The following is a 27,299-nucleotide window of genomic DNA, read 5'->3' as shown; positions in this document are numbered from 1 at the left end:
TAAAAACAAGTCATAAAATATCATAGATGATAATATAAACTTAATTTATAAGATAGAATTCATAAAATTCTTAGGGCAAGTGTGACATTTCCTATCACATTCATCAATACTATAATATTTATAAATAAATTTTAATTACTCTAAAGAAAATTTTAATATAAAACAAAAACATTCATAAAACATTTTTATGAATAAAGAAGTTAAATCTGTCCAAACTTGAAAATATATATTTAAGTAAAAGAAATATAAAATTTAATAAATAACTTCATGATTAATGAGAAACTATAATACAATTATAAAAATAATTACATGATATGTATAATAAAGAACTCTAAGTAATAAAGATCCCAATCTAAAGACTCCCAATGTCACATCCTATCATAGTTTGACTCATAGCACATGACAAGGCACATACCTTTTTACTAACATCATCTTTATGATGATCCTTACTTGCAAAACACACCTATAAACACAATAACAAAGAAGAATGAGAAACTTCTTACTCTAACTATCGATGTGAGATATAACTAAGTAGTCACACACATCAACCACAACATAAGCACAAGTACATGTAACAAGAGTATTAAAATATAAGTAAAACAGTATAACTTCAATTAATAGCAATAACACACCATCACAAGCATACACAATCACATCTCATTCACTCAATGTAGTGGACATAAACTCATATAGATCTATATGCATGTGGAGTCAAGGATCTCATAACATGTAGTCCGAAGGCTAATCCCTTGTGGCCCGAAGGATTATTCATGGTTCGAAGGCAAATACTCATGGTCTGAAGGTGATTACTCATGGCCTAAATATGCTCATGCTCATGATGCATGCTTCATATACAAGACTCTATGCAACACTTTACTTCATGGATTCAACTCATACTCTTCTCATTCACTTAACACATCATCTTAATGTCAATCTCATGCATATACATCATCATCTTTTATTTCTCATATCACACATTATTATCGCTTACATTTCATCATTCATTAATGTTTCGAATGTTGCACTTAACATTCTCAAGTCAAACATCAATATCCCATCACATTCATTACGCATTACCATGTCATATCACATCATGTGTAATCATTTTCTATCACATAAATTTCTCATGGCACATACAAATATTTCATATGCACATCACATAGAAACATCTCATATTGCATATAGACACAAAGCCTCAAGCACAAGATATCACAAACATAATTTGTATCTTCATCATAACTCATTCACAAATATCCCCTCTCATTTTTCTCATTGTTAACCATTGATATAAGTTTCCAAACCATCTCCAAGATTAAACACTTAAAGGATAAAACAACTCACTATTACAACTCTTAAAAGGCCTTTTCTTATCTTAAGCTCCTACAACATTTTGGGGGTCTAAACACAATATATGGAGTTAAACTTATAATAACAAGTTAACATCAATTTTATTAGAAATATAATACAATTTACAACTTCTATATTGACCTCAAGAGCTTATTTTACCATTTACTATGCTTAAAATTACAAAATCACAACATTTTAGTATAAACCTGAGAAATTAACCTTTGCTCATTAAAATGATTATAACTTAAGTTCTAGATCTTCTTATTTTCTTTATTATTTGATATATTTTTACAGTTTAATTTTAAAAATAGTTAATTGAAGAATATAATATTATCCATGTCAGTATGATTTTAATATATTTTATGGACAAACTTGTACAACTTATTTACCTAACTACATAAAGTATGGTGTGTTTACATTTTGTATGATATTATGCATTCTTCAATTAAAGGTTTTTTACTAGAAGTAGAGTGACCATTTTTTGTGACATTACAATAATTCATAAATATGAATTTTATTTTTGTCTAAGAGTGTGTTTGTTTCATAGATTAAAAACTCATTCATGAGAATATGAACTTAAGAATGTTATTATATTCTCATGTTTGTTTGGAATTTTAAAATGATATTTTGGAGTATTATTTATTCCTAGAAAAGTTGTTACAACATAAACAAAATTTTGCGTTGTATTTATTCTTTGGTACACAATTTCATCTTATTGTTTTATTCTCATTTAATGTAAAAATATTTAAACAACACTTATTTCACAAATAATTAGTAAAAGAAAACTCTTGTACTTATGCATGGGTTACTTATTAGTTAATATCTAAAATCAATTCCTAGGTAAATATTATTAGTATTGTCACTAAAGAAAGAAGAGAATAAAAAATATAAAAAAATAAAAGAAGAAAATATTGAAAAAAATGTGAAGAGTTTGAAGAGTGGATTTAGATAAAAAGATATTGAAAATATTATTAGTATTGTCACTAGAAAGGGGTTGAATAGTATATATAAAAAATTCAAACGTTTTCAAGTGTGAGAAGTAGTATCTTCAATAGACGAAGTGTCAGTAAGAGTAATCAATGAGCACAGAATGCTTTTATACTGGTTCACCCTTGCTATCGAGACTACGTCAAATTCTCAATCTAACCAGATTGAGTTCCACTAACTTTCAGCAAAATTACAAGTATTCTTTTACCAAGTCACTTTTAACTCAAACAAGTATTCTTTGACTGACCTCTTTAAGTCACTACCCAAGTATAAGTCTTTCCAAACTCAACCTCAAGTATTCTTTTACAGTCAAACATATCTCTAAACTCTACCCTATAACAATGATTATGAAGGTATATTACAAGGTAGTAGTTGTCGTCTCTTTTAGAGGTGATTACAACAAATTGTTTTAGTAAAGAAACTCTCGAAGAAGATGTTCTAAGAGACGTGTATTGTATCTCAAGATTTTTCTATATTTACACTTCTGTTCTCTATAGCTCTTGTTATCTTCTCTTGAGTCCTAAAGGTTCTTATAGTAGCTTTGGAAGAGTTGATCGTTACAACTTCTTAAGTCTCATACATAAAACTATTTCGTTTTTCTCCTGATCTAAAGAGAGAAGAAGTATCCGTTAATGCATTAAATACTTTAATTAATGTCTTTCACTTAAATGTATTCCTTATTTTTGATAGTCCAAGTTACTTATCAGAGTAGAGTAGCAAAGCAGGAATAGTAGGAATCAAAGTGAGCGTGTAGGCGAGAAGGTAGTCCTTTTTCAACGCCTTTTATATGAAATCCAAGATCTTTGACCTTTTCTCTGCTACTCTTCATACTTTTATACACTTTTAACAGAATGTGAGTTTTAAGACAACAAATTTCAATCTATTAAGATATAAAATATTCACTTAAACAATTAAAATTTGCAATCAATAAATAATGATCGTTAGAAACAATTTGTATATTTTATCTGATTTACTTTGTCTTACACAGTCTGAAACAACAACTTTAGAACTTTTTTTTTACTAAAGAATGTAGTGTTTGTTATCATTAAAATTTATCAAACATGAATGATCTAAGATCATCTTTTAACTTAATAGGAAAGTCTATACACATAAAGAAGAGAAATGGAAAATGTGTGAAGAAAGAAATAACATATTAAAGATAGATAATGTGTGATAATAGAAAATATAGTTATTGCAAAAATAAATTAAGCATAAATTAAATAGTTAGTTTATCTCCTATTGTAATTGACATTGAAAAGTTTAATATTTTAAAAAATTATATATAAACAAAAAATAGTTGTACAATACAACTGTTATCCTTTCATTAACAATTTATTTTGTTAAATATTATCACATTTTGTTCAATTTTGAGTTTCATCATTTATCTCAAAATTTAAGAATTTTTTTAACATTGTGTGATCTTGAAAATCATTCCAATATTAAAATACTTTTAAGCTTTTTGGCAAATATAATAAGTTTTAGATTGTTTGATTAAAAAAAGCTAGAATATTTTTAATAAACATATATTTGTGTTTTATTATTCTTTAGAGAAATCTTAAATTTAATTTTAAAAATAATAAAAAATATTACTCTATCTACACACCATTTCCTTTATATTGGACATATACACGCACTAATTAATTAGTCAAACAAAAACAATACAATTATTTCACTTATTTGTGAATTTCAGCTTAAACCGTCTTCATTTTCGCCTTCTCTGCAAGCTAATTATGGAGCTATAATTATTAAATCCGTAGCTGTACCTGGTGATGTTTACAATATGTGTCGCAATTACACAGCTAAATCCAAACTATGTCTTGGAAAGTTGCTATGTTTTAAAAATAGATATGTATGCTTTGTAATGTCACAGTTCCAACTCTTTGCAAGTTAGCTTTACTAACAACCAAACTAATTCTGATTTAGACTCAATCTTAAGTACAGAAGTTTCCATATCATCACCCCTAAATAAGGAACCAAATTAAGGGCTTAAACTATTCAATTCCCGTTTGATTTGCTGTCGCAACATAATTCAACCTTCTTCAGCAAATGCTTTATTATACTCTTTCTCCTCCACCTCCTTACAAAACCCTCACAATTTCTTTTCTTTCCAAAGCATTCAAGCAAAAAAGGACCCTCAAGATTTCATGACTAACGTTTTGGCATGTTATCAACTCCTAGAACTCAATGTCATATCCGCACAAGACTTGGCTCCGGTGGGTCGTTCCATGCGAACTTATGCAGTCGCATGGATCGACCCAGACCGCAAGCTTTCCACTCGGGTTGATTCCCATGGCGGAACCAACCCGGCTTGGAATGACAAGTTTGTTTTTCGAGTTGACGAGGACTTTTTGTACGATGAGGAGTCAGCAATTACTATTGACATTTATGCCCTTCATTGGTTCCGAGACATCCACGTGGGCACGGCCCACGTGCTCCCCGGTGACATCTTCCCACAACCATCACAACCCAATAGAAATGCCAACAAGCCCATGGGTTTGCGGTTTATGGGGCTCCAAGTTGAAAGGCCCTCGGGTCGCCCGAAAGGGATTTTAAATGTTGGCGCAGCTATAATTGACAGCTCCAAGCGAAGCATGCCTCTCTACACACATGACCCCCCAACCGTTGGATACAGTCATGATGATCACAATCAGCTGAGGCATCAAACCAAGCCAGAGATTCGGCGCACAAAGAGTGCCTCCAGCTCAATGCTGGGCTCGGAAGCCATAGCTCCTCAGTACCAAGCCAAGGCTAAAAAGGGAAAACCAAGTTCCCAAGTTACCTCTTCCGAAATAAGCACCAAGAGTAAAAGGAAGGCTTCTAGCTCCATGTTGAGTGCCTCTTTTTCGAAGGCAACCCCAAGGAAGGGCAAATTGGGTAAGAAGGAGACAAAGATAACATCTCATGACTCCCCAAACAACTTCAATGTTGATTACCATGTAAAGTCCACACCAAACCGAGAATTTCAAAACTCTTCCACTTTGCGAGAGTTTCAAAACTCACCTGCACGAAAGTTTCAAAACTCTCCTATTATACCAGAGTTTCAAAATTCACCGGGTGAATTTCAAAACTCTCCTATTAAGCGTGAGTCTCATAATTCTCCCGCTAAACGGGAGTTTCAAAACTCGCCAATGCGAGAGTTTCAAAACACTCCAATTAAGCGGGAATTTCAGAATTCGCCAATGCGGGAGTTTCAAAACTCTCCAGCTAAGCGAGAATTTCAAAACTCACCGATGCGAGAGTTTCAGAACTCTCCAATTAAACGGGAGTTTCAGAACTCGCCAATGCGAGAGTTTCAAAACTCTCCGACTAAGCGAGAGTTTCAAAACACTCCAGTTAAGCGAGAGTTTCAAAATTCACCAATGCGGGAGTTTCAGAACGCTCCAATTAAGCGGGAGTTTCAGGACTCGCCAATGCGAGAGTTTCAAAACTCTCCAACTATGACGAGAACTTATAACAACAATGATAATGCATATAAAGGTGGTGTGAGAGCAACTCCATTGCGCACGTTTGTAGTAACAAACGCGGCATTGGAGTATGGCACTCCATACCGATCAAACTTAGGTCGTCGTCCCATGATGACGAACTCAGAATTGGGTCCGTCAGCCTCAGAGGTGGCAGCAATTATGGCGAGAATACCAATGGAGGAGGAGAATTCTGAGGTGGAAGGGTGGAGCTTTGACGAGAGCGTGGAGGGGTCGCATCCTAAAGTGAATAGGTGGAAGGCGGAGCTGTCGCCGGAGTATGACGATGGTGAGAGGTCGAACTTGTCGGCCTCGAGCAAGAAAGGGAAGCATTCACGTAAGCAAGCCGATGGAGGGTTGTTCTCATGCTTTAGTGTTATATGTGGTGTTGAGTGCTCCATTGTTTGTGGTGGCGGCGCCGGTAAGAAGAGCCGGCGCCGCCGGGTTGAGTCCGTGGTGGACAATGAAAGCTTTCTATAAGAGAAGACATATTGGGTTGCAATTGCATGCATGCATGCATGGCCGGTTCGACGTGAAGATAGAAAATAATAATGTGGGAACTGACTAAACTCTCTTGTTCTTTAATGTTTATAATTTTAAGCTCATTCTTTTGTACTCCCTTTGTCTTCCTAATGAAATTCTGATTCCCTTTCCGATCATATGATTTTTATTTGTTCATGGCTGTGGATTTGTTGAATGCGTTTAATTTTAGATTGAGGATGGTGGAAATGATGACAAACAAGAGTTGATTAGTCACAATAAGCAACTTGTTTCACTTATAAAAGAAATTCAGATATTCATTCTTATAACTTTCATACAAAGTTGCTAGAAAACTATATTACATTCATTTTTGGATTATTCGTTTTGTAGGAAACTAATAGCTTTCATATTTGAATTGATCCGAGCTTTTGTAATAGAGGATGGTTCATTATATGATGTAACTTAAGAAGAGGATGCTTCATTGAAAATGTAAAATAATGAGTTAATTTAAATTGACAGATAATATAAAAATATTTTATATATTAATTTGAATTAATGAAAAAAAGTATTAAATGAGTTTTAAATTTTAAAAAAAAAATTCAGATTTAATCTATACATTAAAAACTTTAAATTCAATGGTTGAATCGTTAAAATTTGACGTAGAATATGAATTATTGAACGGAGTAAGTTTAGATAGATTTATTCCTAGAATAAATAGATCCCTCCTCATATATATATATAGGGGTTATAATTACATCGATGTAACTTTTACTAAGTATTACGCCGCTCAATAATAATTTCATATTAAATGTGAATTTTGTAAATCCAACTGTTAAATTGAAAATTCATATCACTTTATACGTATATATCAAATTTTGTTAAAATTGAACAACAACTTGAAGGTAATCAAATTTGTTCATATTTAAGTATATTTTAAAATGTATATATTACGTCAATTTTGTTTTATAAGAATGAAATATCAAATATATATATATATATATATATATATATATATATATATATATATATATATATATATATATATGTAGAGGAGGGTTATAATAACATCGGTGTAACTTTTACTAAGTATTACACCGCTTAATAACCTTATATTAAATGTGAATTTTGTAAATCTAACCGTTAGATTGAAAGTTCTTTACTCTTGGATCATATATACAAAATTTTATATTAATCTAAGATGATTTGATACTTCATTCTTATAAAACAAAATTGACCTAATATATACATTTTAAAATTCACTAAAACATGAACAATTTGATTACCTTCAAGTTATTGTTCAATTTTAACAAAATTTGATATACACGTAAAGTGATATGAACTTTTAATCTAACGGTTAGATTTACAAAATTCACATTTAATATGAAGTTATTGAGCGGTGTAATACTTAATAAAAGTTACACAGGTATTATTATAACCCTAAACCCTAACCCTAAATCTTAAACCATATATATATATATATATATATATATATATATATATATATATATATATATATATATATATATATATATATATATATATATATATATATATATATCTTATGACTTTATTAGATCTCATATTTTTCCATCGTACTTAAGTAATATTTAAGTAACTCCCTATACTTTTAGTCCAATGGTAAAATTTTAAATAATTTATAAGATAATCTCTATTCTTACCAAGATCAAGTCAGCTTCCTTGTTCATCTCTTTGATCTTGGTCTTTGAAGTTGGTCTTTGTTCTTTTCAGTGTCTTCGATGTACTGCAAAAGGGACTCCGACAATCAAGTTAGTTGTTTGATGTATCTCATTCATCATCTATATAATTACTTGTCTTGTGTCATTTTTTCGATGTAATCACTATAGCCGTTACTTTTGGAGGATTAGTAGCAGTTAAGTTGGTCGTTCTCATGACGAGTTATGTGTCCGATGTCATTAGTGTGCCGAGGTGTGTCACAGATACCCTATGTTCACTCTGATATTTCTATTCTAAGACCACCTCGGCGTTCTCTGTTCTCACTCTCCAAGTTGAGCTATTAACCATACTTGATTATATCATAAGCTCGATTTTACATGTTATGTTGGTACTATATCATGATCTCAGTCCTATAGGTCAAATTGGTACACTCTCATTTTTATATATTTTTTTATTTGTACATAGTTTTGTTTGATGATTGGACTCGGAAACAATTTCTTATGTTAAGCTCGTGCATCTTATAAGATACGGTGTTTAAAATTAAATAACTCAAGTTGTCACTTAGATTGTCTCTAATGAGGGCACTACAAAAAATGTTACATATAGTGATATATAAAAAGTGTCACTATAGGTACAATATATATTGGTATATATCTATTTGACATATAGTTATATACAATTTTAGTTTTGATTTTGAATGAGATTTAACAATATATTTTGTATGTCAGTATAGCTTATACCCACACTTTTTAACAATATACCAAAATATAGTATATTTATTAGGTGGATAAAAGTAATTTTTAGTGATATGTATTGTATCAATATAGAATGTGTGTCAAAATACACTATCTCAAGTTTATGATACACTAAAAATATCCTCACTGTGGATGTTCTAAGGTTTGGATAATTTTTTTATTTTTTTATTCCTGAAAGATATCGTGCTTAACAAGTTTCTTAAAGTTCTTAAGACTAAGTATTTTTTTTCAAATGAAAAAAAATCCAAAACAAAATAAAAAGCTTTTAGATTAAAGTGTTATTTTGCTTCTCAACTTTGATTATATGGTATTGTCATAGTAATCTCTCGCGTATAAAAAATGATAAATATAATCTTCAACTTTTCTTTTTGTTACTCATTTTGGTTCCTAGTGTCACCCAAATGTTAGTCTACATAAATGAACATTAAAAGACACATCATTAAAAACAAAAAGGACACTACAATATGTGACAAAATGACATGAAAGGACTATTTAAATAAATATTATCATTTTAGTCTCTAACATACACAAATTATTGTCATTTTAGTCCGTAAATAATTTTAAAATTTTGCAAGAAATGAAACTTGAATCCTAATCCCTTAAGTAATTAAAACAACTTACTACCATGTTCATTTAATCAATAACTTATAAGTTTTATTTATATATGATATCTTGAATATAAATTATTTAAAATTCATTGAACCTCTAAACCCATTTATATATGATAACATGTATTTAAATATATATATATATATATATATATATATATAACTCACAAAATAATCAAATTATAAATGGGAAGATAATATTGTCATTTTAGTTTATTAATCTAATGGTCTTCAAAAATAATTATATTTGTAAAGGTAAAAAAAAATTGATTTTATTTTTAGTTTTCTTTTCAAGTTTCTTATTGACAATTATCAATATTTTATTATATTTAATTTCATGAACTGTTTGAATTGTGAAAGAAATGATAAGAAAATATTTGTTTGATTTTTCTATTTTTTCAAAATTTAAAAACAATATAATATATATTGGAACTTGGAAAGAATAAAAAAAATATATAATATTTGAGAAGTATAGTTAGTAATTATTTAGTGTTTATGATTGTTAATATTTTGTGATTTTGATCTATTCTAATATTCACACTATTAAATAATGAAATATATTTATTTTAAATTAGATTGACAACGTGAAAAGGTTTTTCTTTGTACACCCCAACAGTAGAAAGTCAAATAAGGAAATAAATTTAATATTTTCTAATTAAGATAAAAATAAATTAATAAATGTCAAAGTTAGAAGAGTAAAATATTCAACATTGATTTAATTACAATTTGATTAGTAGAAATTAAATAATTCTTTTTAATCTACTAATATATATAAAGGGGTTTACACACATAACAAAAGATATATATAATTTGTAACTTATTCATTAAATAAACTTGGTAGTTTAATAGTTGATGTTTTAAGTTTTAACTACTTAACACAGACAAATATATATAATTTGTAACTTATCCACTAAATAAGCATAATGATTTGGTGGTTAAAATTGTTTTAACTATTTAAGAGATTTGGATTCAAGTTCTACTAATCAAATTGTAAGAGGACCTCCACTGGAGGGTGCTTATGCTGTAGCTTAAAAATAAGAATTGGTACTTACAAGAAACTCTCAATGGAGTCATCCTATGTGGCAAGAGGAGATCTTAATTTTTTGGCAGAGTTGCTTGAAGAAGCAACAGAGCTTAATTCTATGAAGTGTAAAAATGAAGACTTTTGATTGGTTCTTCCATAAACAAAAGATTCATAAAAAAAAACGTCTGCTTCTCCCTCCCTCCGTCAGTCGTGCGGATCTCCGGTCGAGTGGTCCAACAAGGCTCGCGCAGACCTCCGTGCCGCGCGTTCTCCTCTGTCGCGCTCGCAGACTTCCGGGCCAAGCGACCTCCGGCCAGTCGCTCGTTCTCCTCTACCGCGCACAACGACCTCCGGCCAACTGCGTATTGAGGTGAGGGTGAGAGAGAGGGGAAGAGCAAGTCAAAGACTTTTTGTGAGAGGAGAGAAAGTGAGACGTGAGAAGAGAGAATGAATAAAAATTTATATTAAAGTATAGTGTGAAATGTCAAAAAGTGTAGTATAAGGTGTAAAAAAAGTAAGGGTGCTTATAAGTAATTTTCATTGGAGCAAAAATTATAAAAATATAATATGAGTTGCTTATAAGTGACGTGGCATAGTGAAACCCATTTAAAGTGGTTGGAAGTTGTTTATAAGCAACTCCCATCTTATAAGCTCTAAGTAAACACGATGATTTAGTTAGTCCCTCATGACGTATCATGTATTTTTCATCCACGTGGACTGACACGTAATGTTATGTCACGTAATGTATCGATCATAAGTTAACTGATAGTGTTAACTTTTGGATAACTACAGAAACCAAAATGAGTAATAGAAACCTAAAGATTAAGGGAGTAGCGATACCCTCAAAGATCGAGAAATTTTAATACATTCTTCTATGTAAACTCATAAAAGATCTAAAAAAACTAATTTAATTATAAAATGAATAATTCAAATTATATTTATAAAATGAAAAGTAAGATAAAATTATAAAAATTAAAATTATAAAATTTCAATAATGTTATAAAACATTAAAAAAGAAAAAAAAATAATAAATAGTAGAAATAAAAAATTATTAAAATTATAATATAGAAATTAAAAAATTTAAGACAAAAAGACAAAAATATACTTAAAAAATTATTAAAATTAAAATATAAAAATTTTAAGTGAAAAGACAAAAATATACTTAAAAAAATTATTAAAATTAAACTATTTAAATATATAATAATATTATTACAAATAAAATTAGAATATATAAAATAAAAATAAAATGACTAAATAATTTAAAATTTGAAAGAATAAAATATTATAAATATTATTTAAATAAATTATTAAAAATATAAAATTAAAATAAAATTGTAATTACAACTATACCGGTACCCTCTCAAATAACATGGATACCATAGAATTTCTCAAAGATTAATTTGTCATTTTTATATGTTAGAGACTATCACACCACAAAGTCAAGAACTAAAATGGTACTTTACCGAAAGCTTTTTACAAAAGCTAATCAAAGGAGGAGCTATTTTTAAGAACAAAAAAAATAAATAAAACTACTAAATTTCAAATTGAGCTTTAGTTTGATCTGAACATTTATGAATGATTTTAAAGATCAACTTAGAACAAACAAAAAAACAGAAATCCGGATCGACAAGAAAATCCATATGAAACTATACTTGCAACCGTAACAGCAACGACGACCAAGTCATACTCAACAAGTAAAAAATGAACCAAACTTATTTTTAGTCACTAAAAATGCATGGAACTCACAACAGCGTGCCAATTCAATAATTTTCACACAATTTCTTTGGACAGAAAATCCTAATAGATTAGTCACCTCTAATAGCTGCCAGTTTTAACTTATGGCTAGAGAATACAAAACAAAAATACGTATACAACACAATGAAACAGTGGCAACAATATCCTACTGCAAGAACTCTCTAGGATCAGTAACATAACCAGTCAATGCAGATGCAGCAGCTGTATATGGCGAAGCCAAATATACTTGACCTTCCTTGTGCCCCATTCGCCCTGGGAAGTTCCTGTTTGTAGTTGAAACGCATACCTGCACAAGCAATCCGTAATATTCACAACCACACACCTTTATACTCTACAAAAATCTAACAAGGATACAATGGTTCCATGCATTTCACTTTATTACATAAAATGTATTCGTATTAGATAACCACCATGAAAATTAATGTTTAGTCTAATTTATTTTAGGCTTCCCTTCTTCGAATACAATTCTAGAATAGATTTTAAAAATAGAAGTAGGCTTTTCAATGAATACAGGCCATAAAATATATTTTCTAGGTTTAATTACTCTTTTGGAACCATTTTCTATAGAAGCTAATTAGAGGACTGTAAGGAACAGATAAAGAATAACAATAAAGGACTAAAGAATTGCAGAAAGAAAAGGTTAAATCTTGCAGCAACTACCAAAGCACCAAGGCCACAATCCTCTTGCAAAATGACCAACCCCTTCCCTCTCAGCACCTTCTTATAGCATGTCCAGACCAATCTCGTATAACTAACATAACTAACAGATAGGGGTTACCTAACAAGGAGCTTCTTTCTTAAGGAGAATAAAAATCTGAACAAGCTGGGCCAATCACTACCTTTGTTCATCCAACTCTCTTCATTATTTCCAAGACAGATTCCATTTCCTAATCTTTCTACAAATTACAGTTTCAAAACTAACTGTCAATAAAATGTAAAATAAAAATATAAATTGTCTGTAATCATATGCTAAAATGATTTGTATTCTACCCTTGCTACTTACACCAATGCAGAAGCTCAAATTAATTATTTGACCAAGATCAATATTGATAATTTATGACAATTAGAAAGGGCATCACAATTCTTCAAATCATCGTATCAGTTTTTCTCGAAAATAAGAAGCTTATAGCATCCTTCATTCATCGATAGCAGTTGCCATCATAACTCACCACTAACTCAACATAACATTATCAGCAGGTCAAGTGAAACACTCGGAAGAGCACCACAACTCTAGTTAATTACAAAGAAAAAGGTTGCTTTCACTTGCTGATGATTTTTATTGCGAAAGATTTAATAAAGTTTTAAAACATATAAACCATTTCATTTCATATCATAAAGATGTATAGAAATGAACAAGTACTTATTTCCTTATGTAAAGAGATTATCTTTAGCCCAAGATAGGTCAATGCCAATATTTGCAATTCCTTTGATGTAATACGGATAAAAGAAACAGGTAGAATTTGAGCTACACTTGTTTAATACAAGATGCTTGAGCACAAGCAAGGAACTTGCCTGAGGTTCATTCATGCGTGCGTAAGTATCTTTTGGGCCACCCAAACAAGCAGCGCAACTAGGACTAGCTGGTGTGTCACACCCTGCTTCTTCAAATATCTGTGAGCAAGTCTTGCCACCAGATCCAGGGACCGGGAGGCTGTATACGTCCATCCAAACCTGAAATTCCATTTAAAGAGATAAGTTGGAAAAGTCTCATCTATCATGATTTCACAAGAGAATTTTATACTAACTGAAAATCAACTGATACAAAGATCTATAAAAACATGAAAAGAAAAAAATTCAGACCTTCTGTGTTGCAGGCACAAGATATGTGGGAACTTTGACCTTTTTACCCTGCAGATGAAATCTTCTTTAGGGAAAAATAATTGTAGGATTTGTGTTGGAAATAATAGTTAATGCAATTAAAAATAAAATATGTTCATGTTCACATGATAAAATGCTCTGGTACTCATGGGTATTAGTGTCTAGGAAGTTGCATTCAATTAATAGAAGACTAGGAAATAGTCTTCAGTCTCCACTGAGTCTATTAAGAACCTATACATATATGGATGTCTTGCATAACCTATGTAAAACATTCTACTGTGAATAAGGAAGCATTCCCATTCTCTGAATTCTCGCTAAAATAATCTGTCTTGTCTCTTTCCTCCCCCCTCTAAATTAAAAAAATTTATAGGGGAGACATTGGCACAAACATGTCACAAAAAGCCTAGTAAGCCAGTTTCTCCATTTTAGATTAGTTATTGGTGAAGTCAAGCAAGTGGATACTTCATACTAATAACATGGTTACCAAACAAAGCCTAGTAAGTTCTAACAGCAATACAAGATAAAATACAAGACAAGAAACAATGCAGACCAGTCTTGCACATTTCAGGCTACAAACGTTATAACTTGTACCATCCCAACAAGTAAAAATATCAAACGTTTGACATCTTCTATAACTTTGATCATAGATATGAATAGGAAAATATGATGCTTACTGATGCCAGAAAAACTTTTGCTGCAGCCATGAAATCCTCGGTTTTGCCACCTGTACAAGATCCTATGTATACTCTGTCAATTTTCACATCCTTGCACTCTCTTGCCAATGCACGGTTATCAGGAGAATGAGGCTGCAACATTTATATAAGCATTATATTAGCTGCAGAACCTAGTGACAGCATCAGATAATAACAACACAGCTGCATGGAAAATAAACACAGAACAAAACATCACTGGAAATGCAATCAAAGGACTAACCTTGGCCACCACTGGCTCCAATTTCGAGACATCAAATCTATACTCAGAGAGAAAACTAGATGCCAACAAAAAAGGGTGTTAGTAAAGGATAAAACTGATTACCAATGGATACTAATATTTCTGTCAGAAAATCCAGTTTTTCTCCGGTATAAATACCGCACACATCGTATTTTTTCACCATGGTTAATTTATAAGGATAGCAAGCTAAAATTATGTTGACTAAAAAAAATCATGCATCTAAGCTTGGTCTGCTATATTAGACCCACATGCAACATGAGAATCCAAGGAGATGATTTTCTTCATACTCCTTTTTAAGCTTTATTTGCTTAATGACCGTATAAGAGTAACAAAAACTCTAATTATTATACTGTACCCACATTGAGAAGTGGACAAGTATAAGCAACACCATAGATTTTTTCCTACCATGACAAAAATGCTGTGTCTATTTATACTAACACTGGATTTTATTAGTACCACTTGTCCATCAAAACCTTTGACAGATAAAATGTTATTTATTGAATAAAAGGTGATACATAGTTACATATAGCATAGAGTTTTTCTAAACATTGAATATAATGAGGGAAAACAAGAATAAATTAAAAAACTATAACTACCTTGCTTGCTGGTCACTATAAACAGGTTCATATGGTACAGATGTCTTGTCCTGCAAAAGAAATGGAAACAACATTGAAACCAATGCTGGAAAAGTGAATATGCAAAAGGAAAGTATGATTCACCAGTAACCACACATAGCCAACCACTATGTCAATACATCAAAACCAAATGATGAGATCTGTCAAGAGCACCTAAGATACTCAAAATGATTCTGAGATACATCATGACATTATGAAATATTTAGCAGATCTTCCAACATGCCCCCTCAAGCTAAAGTTTATTAAGCTTTAACCTTATTACAGACAAATATTCTACAATGGGAAAATAGCATAAATATAAAGTGGTATTGATAAATCATAGCTAAAAGGGCTACTTGAGAGATGCTAGAGATGACCACTGCTGGAAAGATAACTCAACACAGCTGGATTGATCATCAGCTTGATTTACATTTCTCAGCAAGCTATAAATACAGCAAGATCTAAAACATCTCCAAGATAAGCATTTGGAAGCATCAATGTCAAGAAAGAGAGCGAGAGAGAGAGAGAACAGAGACCCAATAATCTTGGCAATTATATTGTTTAGTGCCAGTGTTAGTCATAGCCAACTTAAGTTACCATCAGAATGATTGTTAAAGGGAAGAGAAGTCACAGCTAGTATGATTCATCAGTGGGAATCGGAAAGATGAATGAGACTGACACACCAAACCCACAACTGGAAGATCAAACAAACACCCAAACAGAGCCCGGTGGCACAAACCAGAGATAACCACAGCAGAAATTTCATAAAACAGCCCAAGCCAACTGAAAATTACTCAAACTTCATGATGGTACAAAGAACATGGCAGAACACAGCCCAAGGGAGACAACAAAGGTGATGGGGCTCTTCCTGACTAGGGATTACACAGTGAGACAAACAGTGACAAAGGTGGCCAATCGGGACACAATAGAGTAGATGGTGGCAGCAGTTAAGTGAAAAGTTGCATGGGCAAGGGTGGATCTGACATTCACAGTTGAAGAAGAGGGAGAAAAATAATATTGGTCTTGGATTTTGGTGGCCAGAATTTGTCACATCCAACAGAGAGACAGAGGATATAATGAATTTATTTGATTGGTTGTTCTTTGATAAGAACCTTGGGAAAATCACATCACAAAAGCTAACTGTTGCGGTTGAGGAACCCAAGGACTTATCTTATACACTCCACTAGAATCCCATCTTCCAATTTAGGACTCAAGTCCCATACCTTGCCATTGGATCCTAACATTCTTATAAAAATTATCTTTATAATTTGACAAACAAATTTCCAAATTTTGAAAAACTCAATAGTGTAATACTGGCGAGACAGGTTACAGATAATGATATCATGCTGGAAATAACGGCCTTAGTTAGGGAAGGAAGAAAAAAGAGAATGGAAACTCTATACATAGGATATTAAATTGATATGGTGTATTATTTATGAGGCAATACACAGCACCAGCCACTATTTAAACTTGTAAATATTATACTTGACTATTAATCCTAATCATATAATGAAAATGGAAACCACTGCAAAGAGATCGTCTAAGAAATATTAAATTATTCTAGGACACAAACAAGATATTATGACATTGATTAAATTACTAGATATCTTAATAATGACTAAATGATAATAGAATCTTTTTATTAAGAAAACCCATTGAGAAGGAAGATGGAAACATATAACTTTAGATGCAGGACACAAATTTCAGTGCATTTGCTCAGTTGCACAAACCTCAAGATATTTAAATGTAGTGCCATCAGCAGGAATAACACCATTCTTTCCACCTGCTTCAACCGCCATGTTGCACAAAGTCATCCGTTCTTCCATCTATCCAAGAGGAACAAATACCAAAACAACATTTATAATCAAAAGAAAGAATTCAGAGATTGAAGAAACATTTAGCATTACATCATAGCATAAAATCTTGTTGTACATACTTACATTTAAACTTTCAATAGTCGTACCAACAAATTCCATCGATTTATACGTTGCACCAGCCACAGTTATTTCACCAATAATCTGTAAGGTAAATCATTCACTCGTGTAAGAATATAATTTTTATATTTGCTACACTAAAATGAGCTAACAATCACAGTCACCTAATTAATGACTATAATATGTCCAACAGAAACAAAAATACGTGATCAAGGCAATTACTTGCAAAATCAAATCCTTTGAGAGCAAATAATTGGGCATTTCTCCATCCAGTACAAATCTCAAAGTTGGGGGCACCTGCATTTTAATAAGATATATTATGAAAAACAATTATCTCTCTACTATTAATTAATAAATTAAACAAACAGGAACTTTTCCATTTTCGCTCTTGTCCCAACATCTTTAATAATTTCTGCTTTTCTTGTTTCATTCTCACAGTGCTCCAAATTTCTTTTGCTAAAATGAGCAGATAACTCTCAGAAATACATGAAGCAGCCAATGGACAATAGCTAACAAGAAAAACTATAATATGTTCTTTCAAATATAGGAATGTTAAAGACAGTTAAAGAAAGATATACAACAAAGTTGGCAGCAAATTCTAGTTAGTCATCCGCAGAGCTGATAAGAGCAAAATGATGTGAAAAGCAAAAGATAATACATATCAAACCTATTTGAGTCCTATAACTACCAAAGATAAAACCTCAAGTGGGAATTGATGATATTAAGGTAAAAATATAATGATTCTACAGCATATCTATGAAGAGGGAAAGGACATAAAAGATTCATTTTTAATACCATGTTACATTAAGAGAATACTTGTACAATAGTGGCACAGAGCTCAAGTTTTCATGGTAAAAAGAAACATAATACAATAACTCTCCACAAGAGTATCATAGACTTTAGTGAAACATAAACTTACCTTGAGCAGTAGCTTTCCAGTTCCCAGCACAAAACCACCATCCGTGGTACCAATCCCTGTAGCAAATTGACCAAATGCTCCAGCAGTACAAGTGTGAGAATCAGTACCTAAGAGAACCTGCAGGTAACAGAATGGAATCAACAAAACAGGAACCGAGATTCTGTCAAACAAATGAATAATACTTAACTAAACTTAAATTAATTTGTTAAACTAATCAAACCTCTCCTGGCCTACAATGACCTTCCTGAGCAAGGGCAACGTGGCAAACACCCTTATAGTCTGGATTTGCCTGTATTTTATAATCTCACAGTTAATGATCATGGACATTGTGCATTACAATGCTCTTAAATTGAAACAACCAAATTAACACTGAAAAAATAAAAAAGAATGTGTACCTTAAAATTACTACGATCTGTAATATCATAAAAGTACTTGATATTTTGCTCATGGCAGAAATCTCTTATTATGTCTACATTACGGTTGGCACGTTCATCATTTGTGAATATATAGTGGTCAGGTATCATTACAACCTTTTCACGGTCCCAAACCTTCAGAGGAACAACATAATCAGGAAATTACAGAACATAGGTCTCATCATGTAGCCAAATTGAGTGTCAAGCAATCCTATAAAAATTACAATTATCCTATGTGCCACACAAGTCATAGTTATGTAAAAGGGAAAGCCATTAAGTCAATTGCCTCAGGACTCATTTTATTTTTACTAATCATTCTTGACATTATTGTTAATTAGGAGTGTAAGTATATCACATTAGTTTGGAGATAAAAAAAAAAATCTCACATAACATAATAGTTTTCTAGTGACTCTTTTCAAATGTAAATGAATTAAATGTTTCTCACAAAAAAATATATTAATTAATTTCTTTCATTGAGATTTAATTTGAAAAATGTATACAACATGAAACCGCTTTTTGCTTTTAATTTGAATACAAAGAAGTGTAAAATTTTAGATGATGATGATGATGAATTAAAAAGATTATTGTATTAATCTCAAAAGAAGTTGAGATTTAATAAACATTCTAATGTTAATGGTCAGGTTTATTTTCAAAATTGCAAGTATTGAGAGAAGTATTAAAAGAAGAAATTAATACATCAATAGAAATATTAAGTCACATAAGCATATTAGATTCTTTTCAAAATGTATTTATTACTTATAGAATATTTTTGACAATACTTGTAATGGTTGCTGTTGTCGAAAGAAGTTTTTCAAAATTAAAATCAACAATGTTATGGGATAAATCGAACGAATCAGTTATCTTATTTATTAAGAGTGAAATATTAAATTTCTTGATTATAAACTTGCATAACTGAATTTTGCAACTCAACAAACTAGCAGATTAATACAAGAATTGATAATTTGTGTTACATAACACTCCTAGACATGCCTCCGACACAATTATAAGGATCAAACCCATTATATTTTTCTCCACATGCTATTAACAGTCACGCAAAGATAACTTTCAAGGTAAAAGAATCAACCGTATAACAGAGTCAAACATGAACAAGTGCACAATCAAACCAGCAAATGTATTTTAAAGTCATTGCTAGCAAACAATAATCATCATTTTACATCCCTTTCCAACAATTAGAACACTAGCACCATTCACACAACTTCTAAATTGACAAAACTCTCCACCAGAAAGCACATAACTACTCTTTTTTTGGGTAAACCGAGGTATCCCCTAGCTGAAAGTTAAGGACTAATCCTCCAAGGTACCAAAATTTATTTAAAGAGTTGACCTCTCTCAACTAATGTTTTTCCATACACACCGACTAGGAATCAAACTCTTGAACACATGCTTAAAGGACAAGGTTATCTACTAATCATTCCACACCTTGTTGATAGCACATAACTACTTTGACAAACTGAAACTATCACTCATGAGATTGTTCTTCACATCAATCAACACCACCCCAATCCCACTTTCTTCAATAACAATCATAATTCATCTTTCTGCAAACCACCCTCACAATTCCAATGCCCATCACCCAATCCAACCATTTATAACACATTTTCACAAAGCATCTCTATTAACAACCAACAAACCAAGTCCACAAACATCAAAACCCCAAAAATAGAGACACTTAAGTAACAACAGCCAAGCAAATGAAAATGAAGTAACTCACCTTAGCATCCTCACCAAACTCCCTCTTGAAAACTCCAATACTACCAGGGCCACACACATCATGTGTCATGAAAACATCAACATTGACCCAAACATTATCCCCAGGGCTCAACTGAGCCTTCTCAGAAGCTTTGGCCAATATCTTCTCAGTCAAGGTCATTGCAGTCCTTACCTGAAACACATCAAAACAAGCACCAATCAAAAACCAAAACTCAAAAAAATCCCAAAAAATCCAAAAGGGTGCCCCAGAAACCGAACTGATCCGGTGGTGGAAGGTTGGCGCTGCGGCGTCGACACGGCACAACGGATTCTCCTCGGCACCCCTTTGAGGCATCGGTGATAAGAGAAAGTGGAGAGAGACAGATCCTTCTGAAAAGAAGAAAGAAGGGTGAGTTGGGGCAAAGTTAACACCTTTGGGCAAAAGGGGTGGTGAAAAATGAAGAGTTTTGAAGCACAAGAATGAATGAGATAGATGATTATGCGTTGCGTTTGGGAGTGTAAAAAGGGTAACATAGAACGAACCTTGGTGCGGAGGAAGGAAGTGAATGATGGAGAAAGAAGAGAGGAAGCCATTGATATTGATGCTGAAGCTGTGGTGAGCAATAACATAAGCGAGTGTGAGTTGAGGTTTTGTTTAGTGTCCTAATTAAACTATGGTTTTGTCTATGCGTTCCTCACGTGATTTCCAGCTGCATTTAATTTTTATATTATTAGTATAATTTATTAATTTTATCATTTAATTCTTATAATTAAAAATATTTTATTTTATTTTCTTCATATAAATATAATTTAGCATGCGTAATACATAAACATATTTATTATATATAATATTATTAAAATTTATGATAAATTATATATAAATAAACATTGTATTTAAATATATATATATATATATTATATTTAAAATTAGTATACATAAATATTTTTAAATATATAAATTATATTTTAAATTTATAATAAATAATTTTTATTTTAATAAAAAATTTATTTATAATTATTGATAATTTATTTTAAAATATTATTTTATTATAAATAATTATGATAAATAAAAATCAAATTAAATAAAAAAAAACTGAAACAAATTCAAATTTTTTATTAAAAAAAATTCCTAAAAATATTTTTATGTAATATTTTTAAAAATATTCTAATATAATATCAAAGTTCGTGTTTAATATATAAGCATTGATATTTTTATTTTTTATAATTAAATAAAAAATTAATTTTTAAAAAATATGATACACAAATTAAAAGAATAAAAATAATATACAAAATTAAAACAAATTATTTTTAATTATAAAATTGAAAATAAAATTTATGAAATAATGAGACAAAACTGATAATTAAGACGTTATTTTATACTTTTTTTTTCATATCTGTGGCTGTTGTTGATTTCCGCTTCTCTCTCCTATTAGTTTATTTTTTTCACTTTTTTTTCTTGTGAAAAATAAAACTATTCTCATTTTTCTAGGGTATAATTATTCTCATGTTTATTTGGATTTCTAGAGGAATGAAACTGATCTCCTAACTAGTAAATTAAAAATCTTAGCAATCAGGAGAAAATTAGCAATTATGTTATACACATGTATAATTATATATATATATATATATATATATATATATATATATATATAACTTTTAAACTGTCAAATAATAAAAAATTAGGATAACTTTAGAGATAATTATTTTTAATTAACAAACTAGGAACGTATAATCATTTGTAATTGAATATAAAATATAAAATTATTTTACACTATTAATATGTTTATTTTTCATTTTTATTTTACTTTTTTGTATTTTAAAAGAATTCGGTTCTTCTTATTTTACGGTGTTATAATGATTTTTAAATCATTTTATTTCTTTTAAAGTTTAATTTTGTGCATTAATGAAAAAGCTATATTATTTATTAGTTAAAATTATCTTAAATATAATTTATAAGAAAAATGTAATCACCTTGTAATAGTAGGGATATTTTTTTATCCATTGAAAAAATAATCTTAACTACTTAAGACACTATTAGAGGCCCCAATTTTTGATTAAGTTGATTTGGAATTGGTCAAGGTTTGAGCGTATCCGTTATTTGATGTGGGTGTGGCATACTCTAGCTTATGTGTACAAATGAGTGGTGCATGGCTAGTGTCGGCAAACCAGTGTTTTAAAATTCGGACCCACCCGGTCGGTCGGACTGGTTGGACCAGGAACCGGTGGTCCAGCCGGTTCGAATCTGAAGTTGGATCGGTTATGCAGTCGATCCGTTTCAAGTCGGATTGAACCGGTCAATTTTTCGGTTCAACCGGTGAACCGGTGGGTCAAACCGGTTCAACCACTTTTTTTTCTTTTTTTTTATTAAATTTTTTTAAGGGACCATAAATCACAAAAATAATAATGAAAATTTAATCTCTTAATGAAAAAGCAAGGAGTCTTATTAAATATAACAATGACTACTTGTTCTAATATATTTGTTTGCAATATATACAACTTAAATAACTTTTATAGTATATTATTAATTTTAAGTTATATATTTAATAATGCAATATCTATGTAAATATTACATATATTATTTTGTGATATTAATTGCAAGCATATTATATATGTACATATTATTTATATTTTTAATTTGTATTAATATACCGTTTAACATGTAATTTTTTTATGTATTTTTTTACAAAATAAAAATAAAAATAATTTTAAATAAGATAGAAAAATTGAAATTTAAAATAAGATATGAATTTATTAAAATTTATAAGTATAAAATATATTTAATATAAATATTTTTTAATAAAAATCGAGTCATGCGGTTCAACTAGTGACCCACCGGTTCAACCTTTGACCCACTGACCCAGTACCTTAACCGGTTCGATGACCGGTCCGATTTTTAAAACTATGCGGCAAACAATTCAATTTTCAATTTAAAATATTTAAGATATTGTTTAAATATAGAAAGATATTATTTTGTCTTTAGAATATTGTTTTGGGTTAAAAGTATTATATTTATTTTATGAATTGTTTCCTTTTTTAATATTAGAATTTTAGGTTAATAAATAAAGGTTCTTGCTATGAGAAGAATCACTTCAACCTAAATTTATAGAGGGGGTTATCGCCTTAAAAAAGAAAGGGGGTCATATAGAAGAGGGTTTACCAAGTTTAACCATAAAACTTGTGTTGAGGGTTTTCAAGTTGCATCCATAAAGGGGGGTTTGCCAAGTTTCGCCAAAAAATTGTGAAGAAGGAGTTTATAAGTTTAACTCATAAAATTTATGAAAACGGATTTCAAGTTTCACCCACAAAACTTGAAGGGATGATTTATATATACATGTGTGTGTGTATATGTGTGTAATACATTTTGAAAAAATGAACATCTTTGTAGATGTAGGCATGAGGGGTTGACCCTTGCTAAATAAATTTTGTGTGATCTATCTTTTAATTTTATGGTGTTTTGTGTGTACTCTTATCATTGTTGTATGTAAAAGAGAAGGAGTTTTTTTTGTTCCCAACGATGATATCAAAGCTCATGTTTCATGTAATCTAATGACATGTCACTTGAGTATTGAAGATTAACAAATGACAACTCCAATATTAATGGAATAGAGACAAGATGTAACATTGTACATTTTAATAATTGTTGATTTTATTAAATTATTATGTATTGTAGTGATTTGTTATTTAATTGTTAAGGAACTTTAGAAATTTAAGGATTCTTATGAGTTTTAGTCGTTTAAGAGTTTTTCTGAGCAAAAGTCAAGTTTGACTTATAGAGGAAGGTATATAAGGTCTTTTTTAAGATATGGACCTTATAAGTTCGATTTAATAAATAAGTTAGAGAAAAGTTAAAGAGAGAGACTCTGGAACTTGAGAGGATCCTTTCTTATCTAAGTTTTCTTTAGACTGTAGTGATCTCCCCTTGAGCTAAATTATAGGAGTGGTGTTGAGATTCAAGACTCGAAAGGCTAAGAATCAAGTGGTGGTGGTTCCGAATGAAGTCTCCCAAATAGATTCATATTCCTTCCATCTTCCATTTTATATTCAATTTGGAGGTAAGAGAAGTTAGAACTTGATTTTTGTTGATTATTGAAATGGTATGTTGTTGGATTGTATCTAAACCATGGTTGTGTTGTTAGGAAAGAGATTGAATTCTTCAGTTGTGGGGTTTTGAGAGTCTTTGAATATGTTTGGGAGATTTTGGGTTAATGATGATAAGTTCTTTGTTGCATGTCATATTTCTGGTTGGAAATGAGTTTGATATGTTGTATACGTGTAATTTATGCCTTTACATGTTGGAAATTCCCATGTTTTAGGTGTGGAGAGCCAAATGCATAAATCTACTAAGTACAAAATTCATTGTCGCATCGGGTGCAACTTCAAGGCATTAGGCGTGATATAGGCTAGAGACTCTTTACCTCACTGATATTGGGTGCTGGATTGGTAGCACCAGACATAAGTTAAAGGAGATTTATCTGACTTGGTCACATCGAGCGTGGGTTGAATAGCGTCGGCGCGTGGATGCCCTTGGAACCCTCTGACTTGTGACATCAGGCCCTAGTTTAGTGACGTTAGGCATGATCAAGACAAAGACTCTTTACCTAAATGATACCAGGTGCCAATGTAGTGACATCATACATGAGTGAGGCAGAGAACCTCTACCGAAATGAGGTCGAACGTGGGCTTTGGTCATGTTAGGCATGATTTCCATAGAGGCTCTCTACCTCATTCATGTTGAGCGTGGGTAAATTGGTGTCAAGCATAGGTGAACCAGAGGCTCTCTACCTCATTCACGTTGAGTGCAGGGAGAATGGCATTAGGTTGATAAGTTGAGTCGAGTAGTATATTGTGAAGTTGTGCAATTGTGATGAGATACTATATGAATAATGTTGATGTGTTGTTGAGATGCATGATGAGTAAGAAGTTGAATATGAGTAGTGATGATTGAGTTGTTGTGTTGAAAATATAATGAGTTGTTGTGTTGATTGAGCTATGTTGACCACTTAGAACCAGAGGAAATATTTTCGAAAGTCACCTATCTCATTGTGTGGATAGTGTATTATGTGCTTTGAGAGCCTAATTTGTTGAAAACCCTTCTTGGAAAGTCGACCCTTGAAGTGAATGTTGTGTTTTTTCTCCTCAAGGACTTTGTTGGTACCGTGTATGGGCAAGGTCGAGGCACACGTGTATGAAGTGACCACGGTATTGGGGTTAGGTTGAACTATGCTGATTACAAGTGACTAATCGAGTAAAATACAAAGTTGGGAACTTAGTTCCTAATCAAGTATCAGATAGTTGTAGTATTTGAATGATAGTCGGTAGACTAATTCCATATGGCTTAGTTAAGCTAACTAATGTCGTGATAAGCCTATACCCAGATGTTCTATCCTAACATAAGCACTATACTTTCTTGTTTAAGTGGAGACATCCGAGAAACTAAGTTTCTATGTTGTGGATTTATATCTAATTTGTTGTTGATCTAGCAAGCTTAAAAAGATCATTGTTATGACCCCTAGAGATAAGACAACAAAAGTTAGATTTCAAAGTGCACCGTCATGGGCAGTAGATTTTATCGTTAATAAATAATAGCATTTTATCTAGTTGTTAGTTTGTTACGTTATCTTATTAATAGATAAGATTATTCTAGGATTAGTTAATTTATATCTTTTAAAGACATAAGATTAAAAGGTTGTTAGCTCTATCTCGATAAATAGATGTATTATGCAATTATCAATGATATCAGTATTTTTATTGGCTTAAGAGATTGTCTCTTGCGGAGTTTCAGAGCTTGACTCGAATAAAGCTCTAACATTGGTGTTTTCATTGAGAGGTTCCATGGCTGACGGTACTCGTCTTAGAAAAATCGAGAGTGAGTTGTCTCGCATAGAGGCACAAAACTCAAGTTTCCAAGAACGCATGATTACGCAGATGACCGAAATCATGTCCCTGTTAAACAAAAAACAACAAGAAGACGAAGATCCCGAAAACGTGTCTACGCATTCGATGCCACACAGCACATCGCGTTCGCATACCGCACGCATCTCCACAAAAGACTTCAAGATTGATCTTCCTAAATTCGACGGGACCGATGTTGATGATTGGATTTTTCGTTTGGAGGAATATTTCGATGTCGCAAACACACCCGTGGAGCATCGCATCAAAGTTGCGAGTTTTCACATGATCGGACCTACTTACGCTTGGTACAAGTGGATGGTTCGTAACAATTACACTCAAGATTGGACGACTTTTGTTGATGCGTTGCAGAAACGTTTCGGCATAGACCTATACACCAACCCCCAAGAAGCGCTTAAAGAATTGAAATAGCAAGGCACCGTCACAGAATATCAATCCCAATTTGAGGCTCTTTCCACTAGAGTCTATGGGTTGTCAGAACAATGGCTGGTGAGTTTCTTTGTGGCTGATCTCAAGGATTACCTGAAGTGTCAATTACGGTTGGCCAAACCACCGTCATACCATGAGGCAGTTGCTCTGGCTCTTCTCCATGAACAAACTCATGTCGTCTTACAACAGTCATTGACACAAACGTTAGTGGCACCTGCAAAATTTACTTGAACCAGTACATTCCGTAGCACCGCAAATCAATTCCCTACAATTACTAACACCCAAACATTTACGACCCCAACCATCCAACCACCTACATCAACGTCCACTATTTCCAATACACCAAGTGACACTTCCTCCCTATCAACTCCACGGTCTCTCGTCACCAGCCAAACGACAACCAAACCTCCATACAAACGCTTTACGGCAGCTAAATTGCGCAAATTTCGTCGCTTGGGACTTTGCTATTATTGTGATGCAAAATACAGT

At 31.6% G+C, this 27,299-nt stretch overlaps 2 protein-coding genes across 2 annotated transcripts; one reads left to right on the top strand and one right to left on the bottom strand.

Annotated features, from left to right (window-relative positions):
* Positions 1–4,234: 4,234 nt before the first annotated feature.
* Positions 4,235–7,105, top strand: LOC109810871 (uncharacterized). The gene has a single exon (XM_020374460.3). The coding sequence runs from the start codon at positions 4,479–4,481 to the stop codon at positions 6,273–6,275; it is 1,797 nt and encodes a 598-aa protein (XP_020230049.1). The 5' UTR covers positions 4,235–4,478; the 3' UTR covers positions 6,276–7,105.
* A 4,947-nt stretch (positions 7,106–12,052) lies between these two features.
* LOC109793178 (3-isopropylmalate dehydratase large subunit, chloroplastic) lies at positions 12,053–21,174 on the bottom strand. The gene is made up of 15 exons (XM_029269108.2): positions 21,015–21,174; positions 20,751–20,861; positions 20,494–20,664; positions 18,744–18,896; positions 18,569–18,637; positions 18,349–18,465; positions 17,652–17,726; positions 17,436–17,513; positions 17,226–17,321; positions 15,478–15,527; positions 14,864–14,918; positions 14,605–14,736; positions 13,913–13,960; positions 13,625–13,783; positions 12,053–12,398 (listed from the first exon to the last, which is right to left on the bottom strand). The coding sequence occupies exons 1-15, from the start codon at positions 21,099–21,101 to the stop codon at positions 12,258–12,260; spliced, it is 1,542 nt and encodes a 513-aa protein (XP_029124941.1). The 5' UTR covers positions 21,102–21,174; the 3' UTR covers positions 12,053–12,257.
* Between the last annotated feature and the right edge of the window lie 6,125 nt (positions 21,175–27,299).

The sequence above is a fragment of the Cajanus cajan genome, chromosome 7 (assembly GCF_000230855.2).
Source record: "Cajanus cajan strain Asha chromosome 7, NIPB_CcT2T_4, whole genome shotgun sequence".
NCBI classification, from domain to species: domain Eukaryota; kingdom Viridiplantae; phylum Streptophyta; class Magnoliopsida; order Fabales; family Fabaceae; genus Cajanus; species Cajanus cajan.
This window is presented reverse-complemented; position numbering and strand designations above follow the sequence as displayed.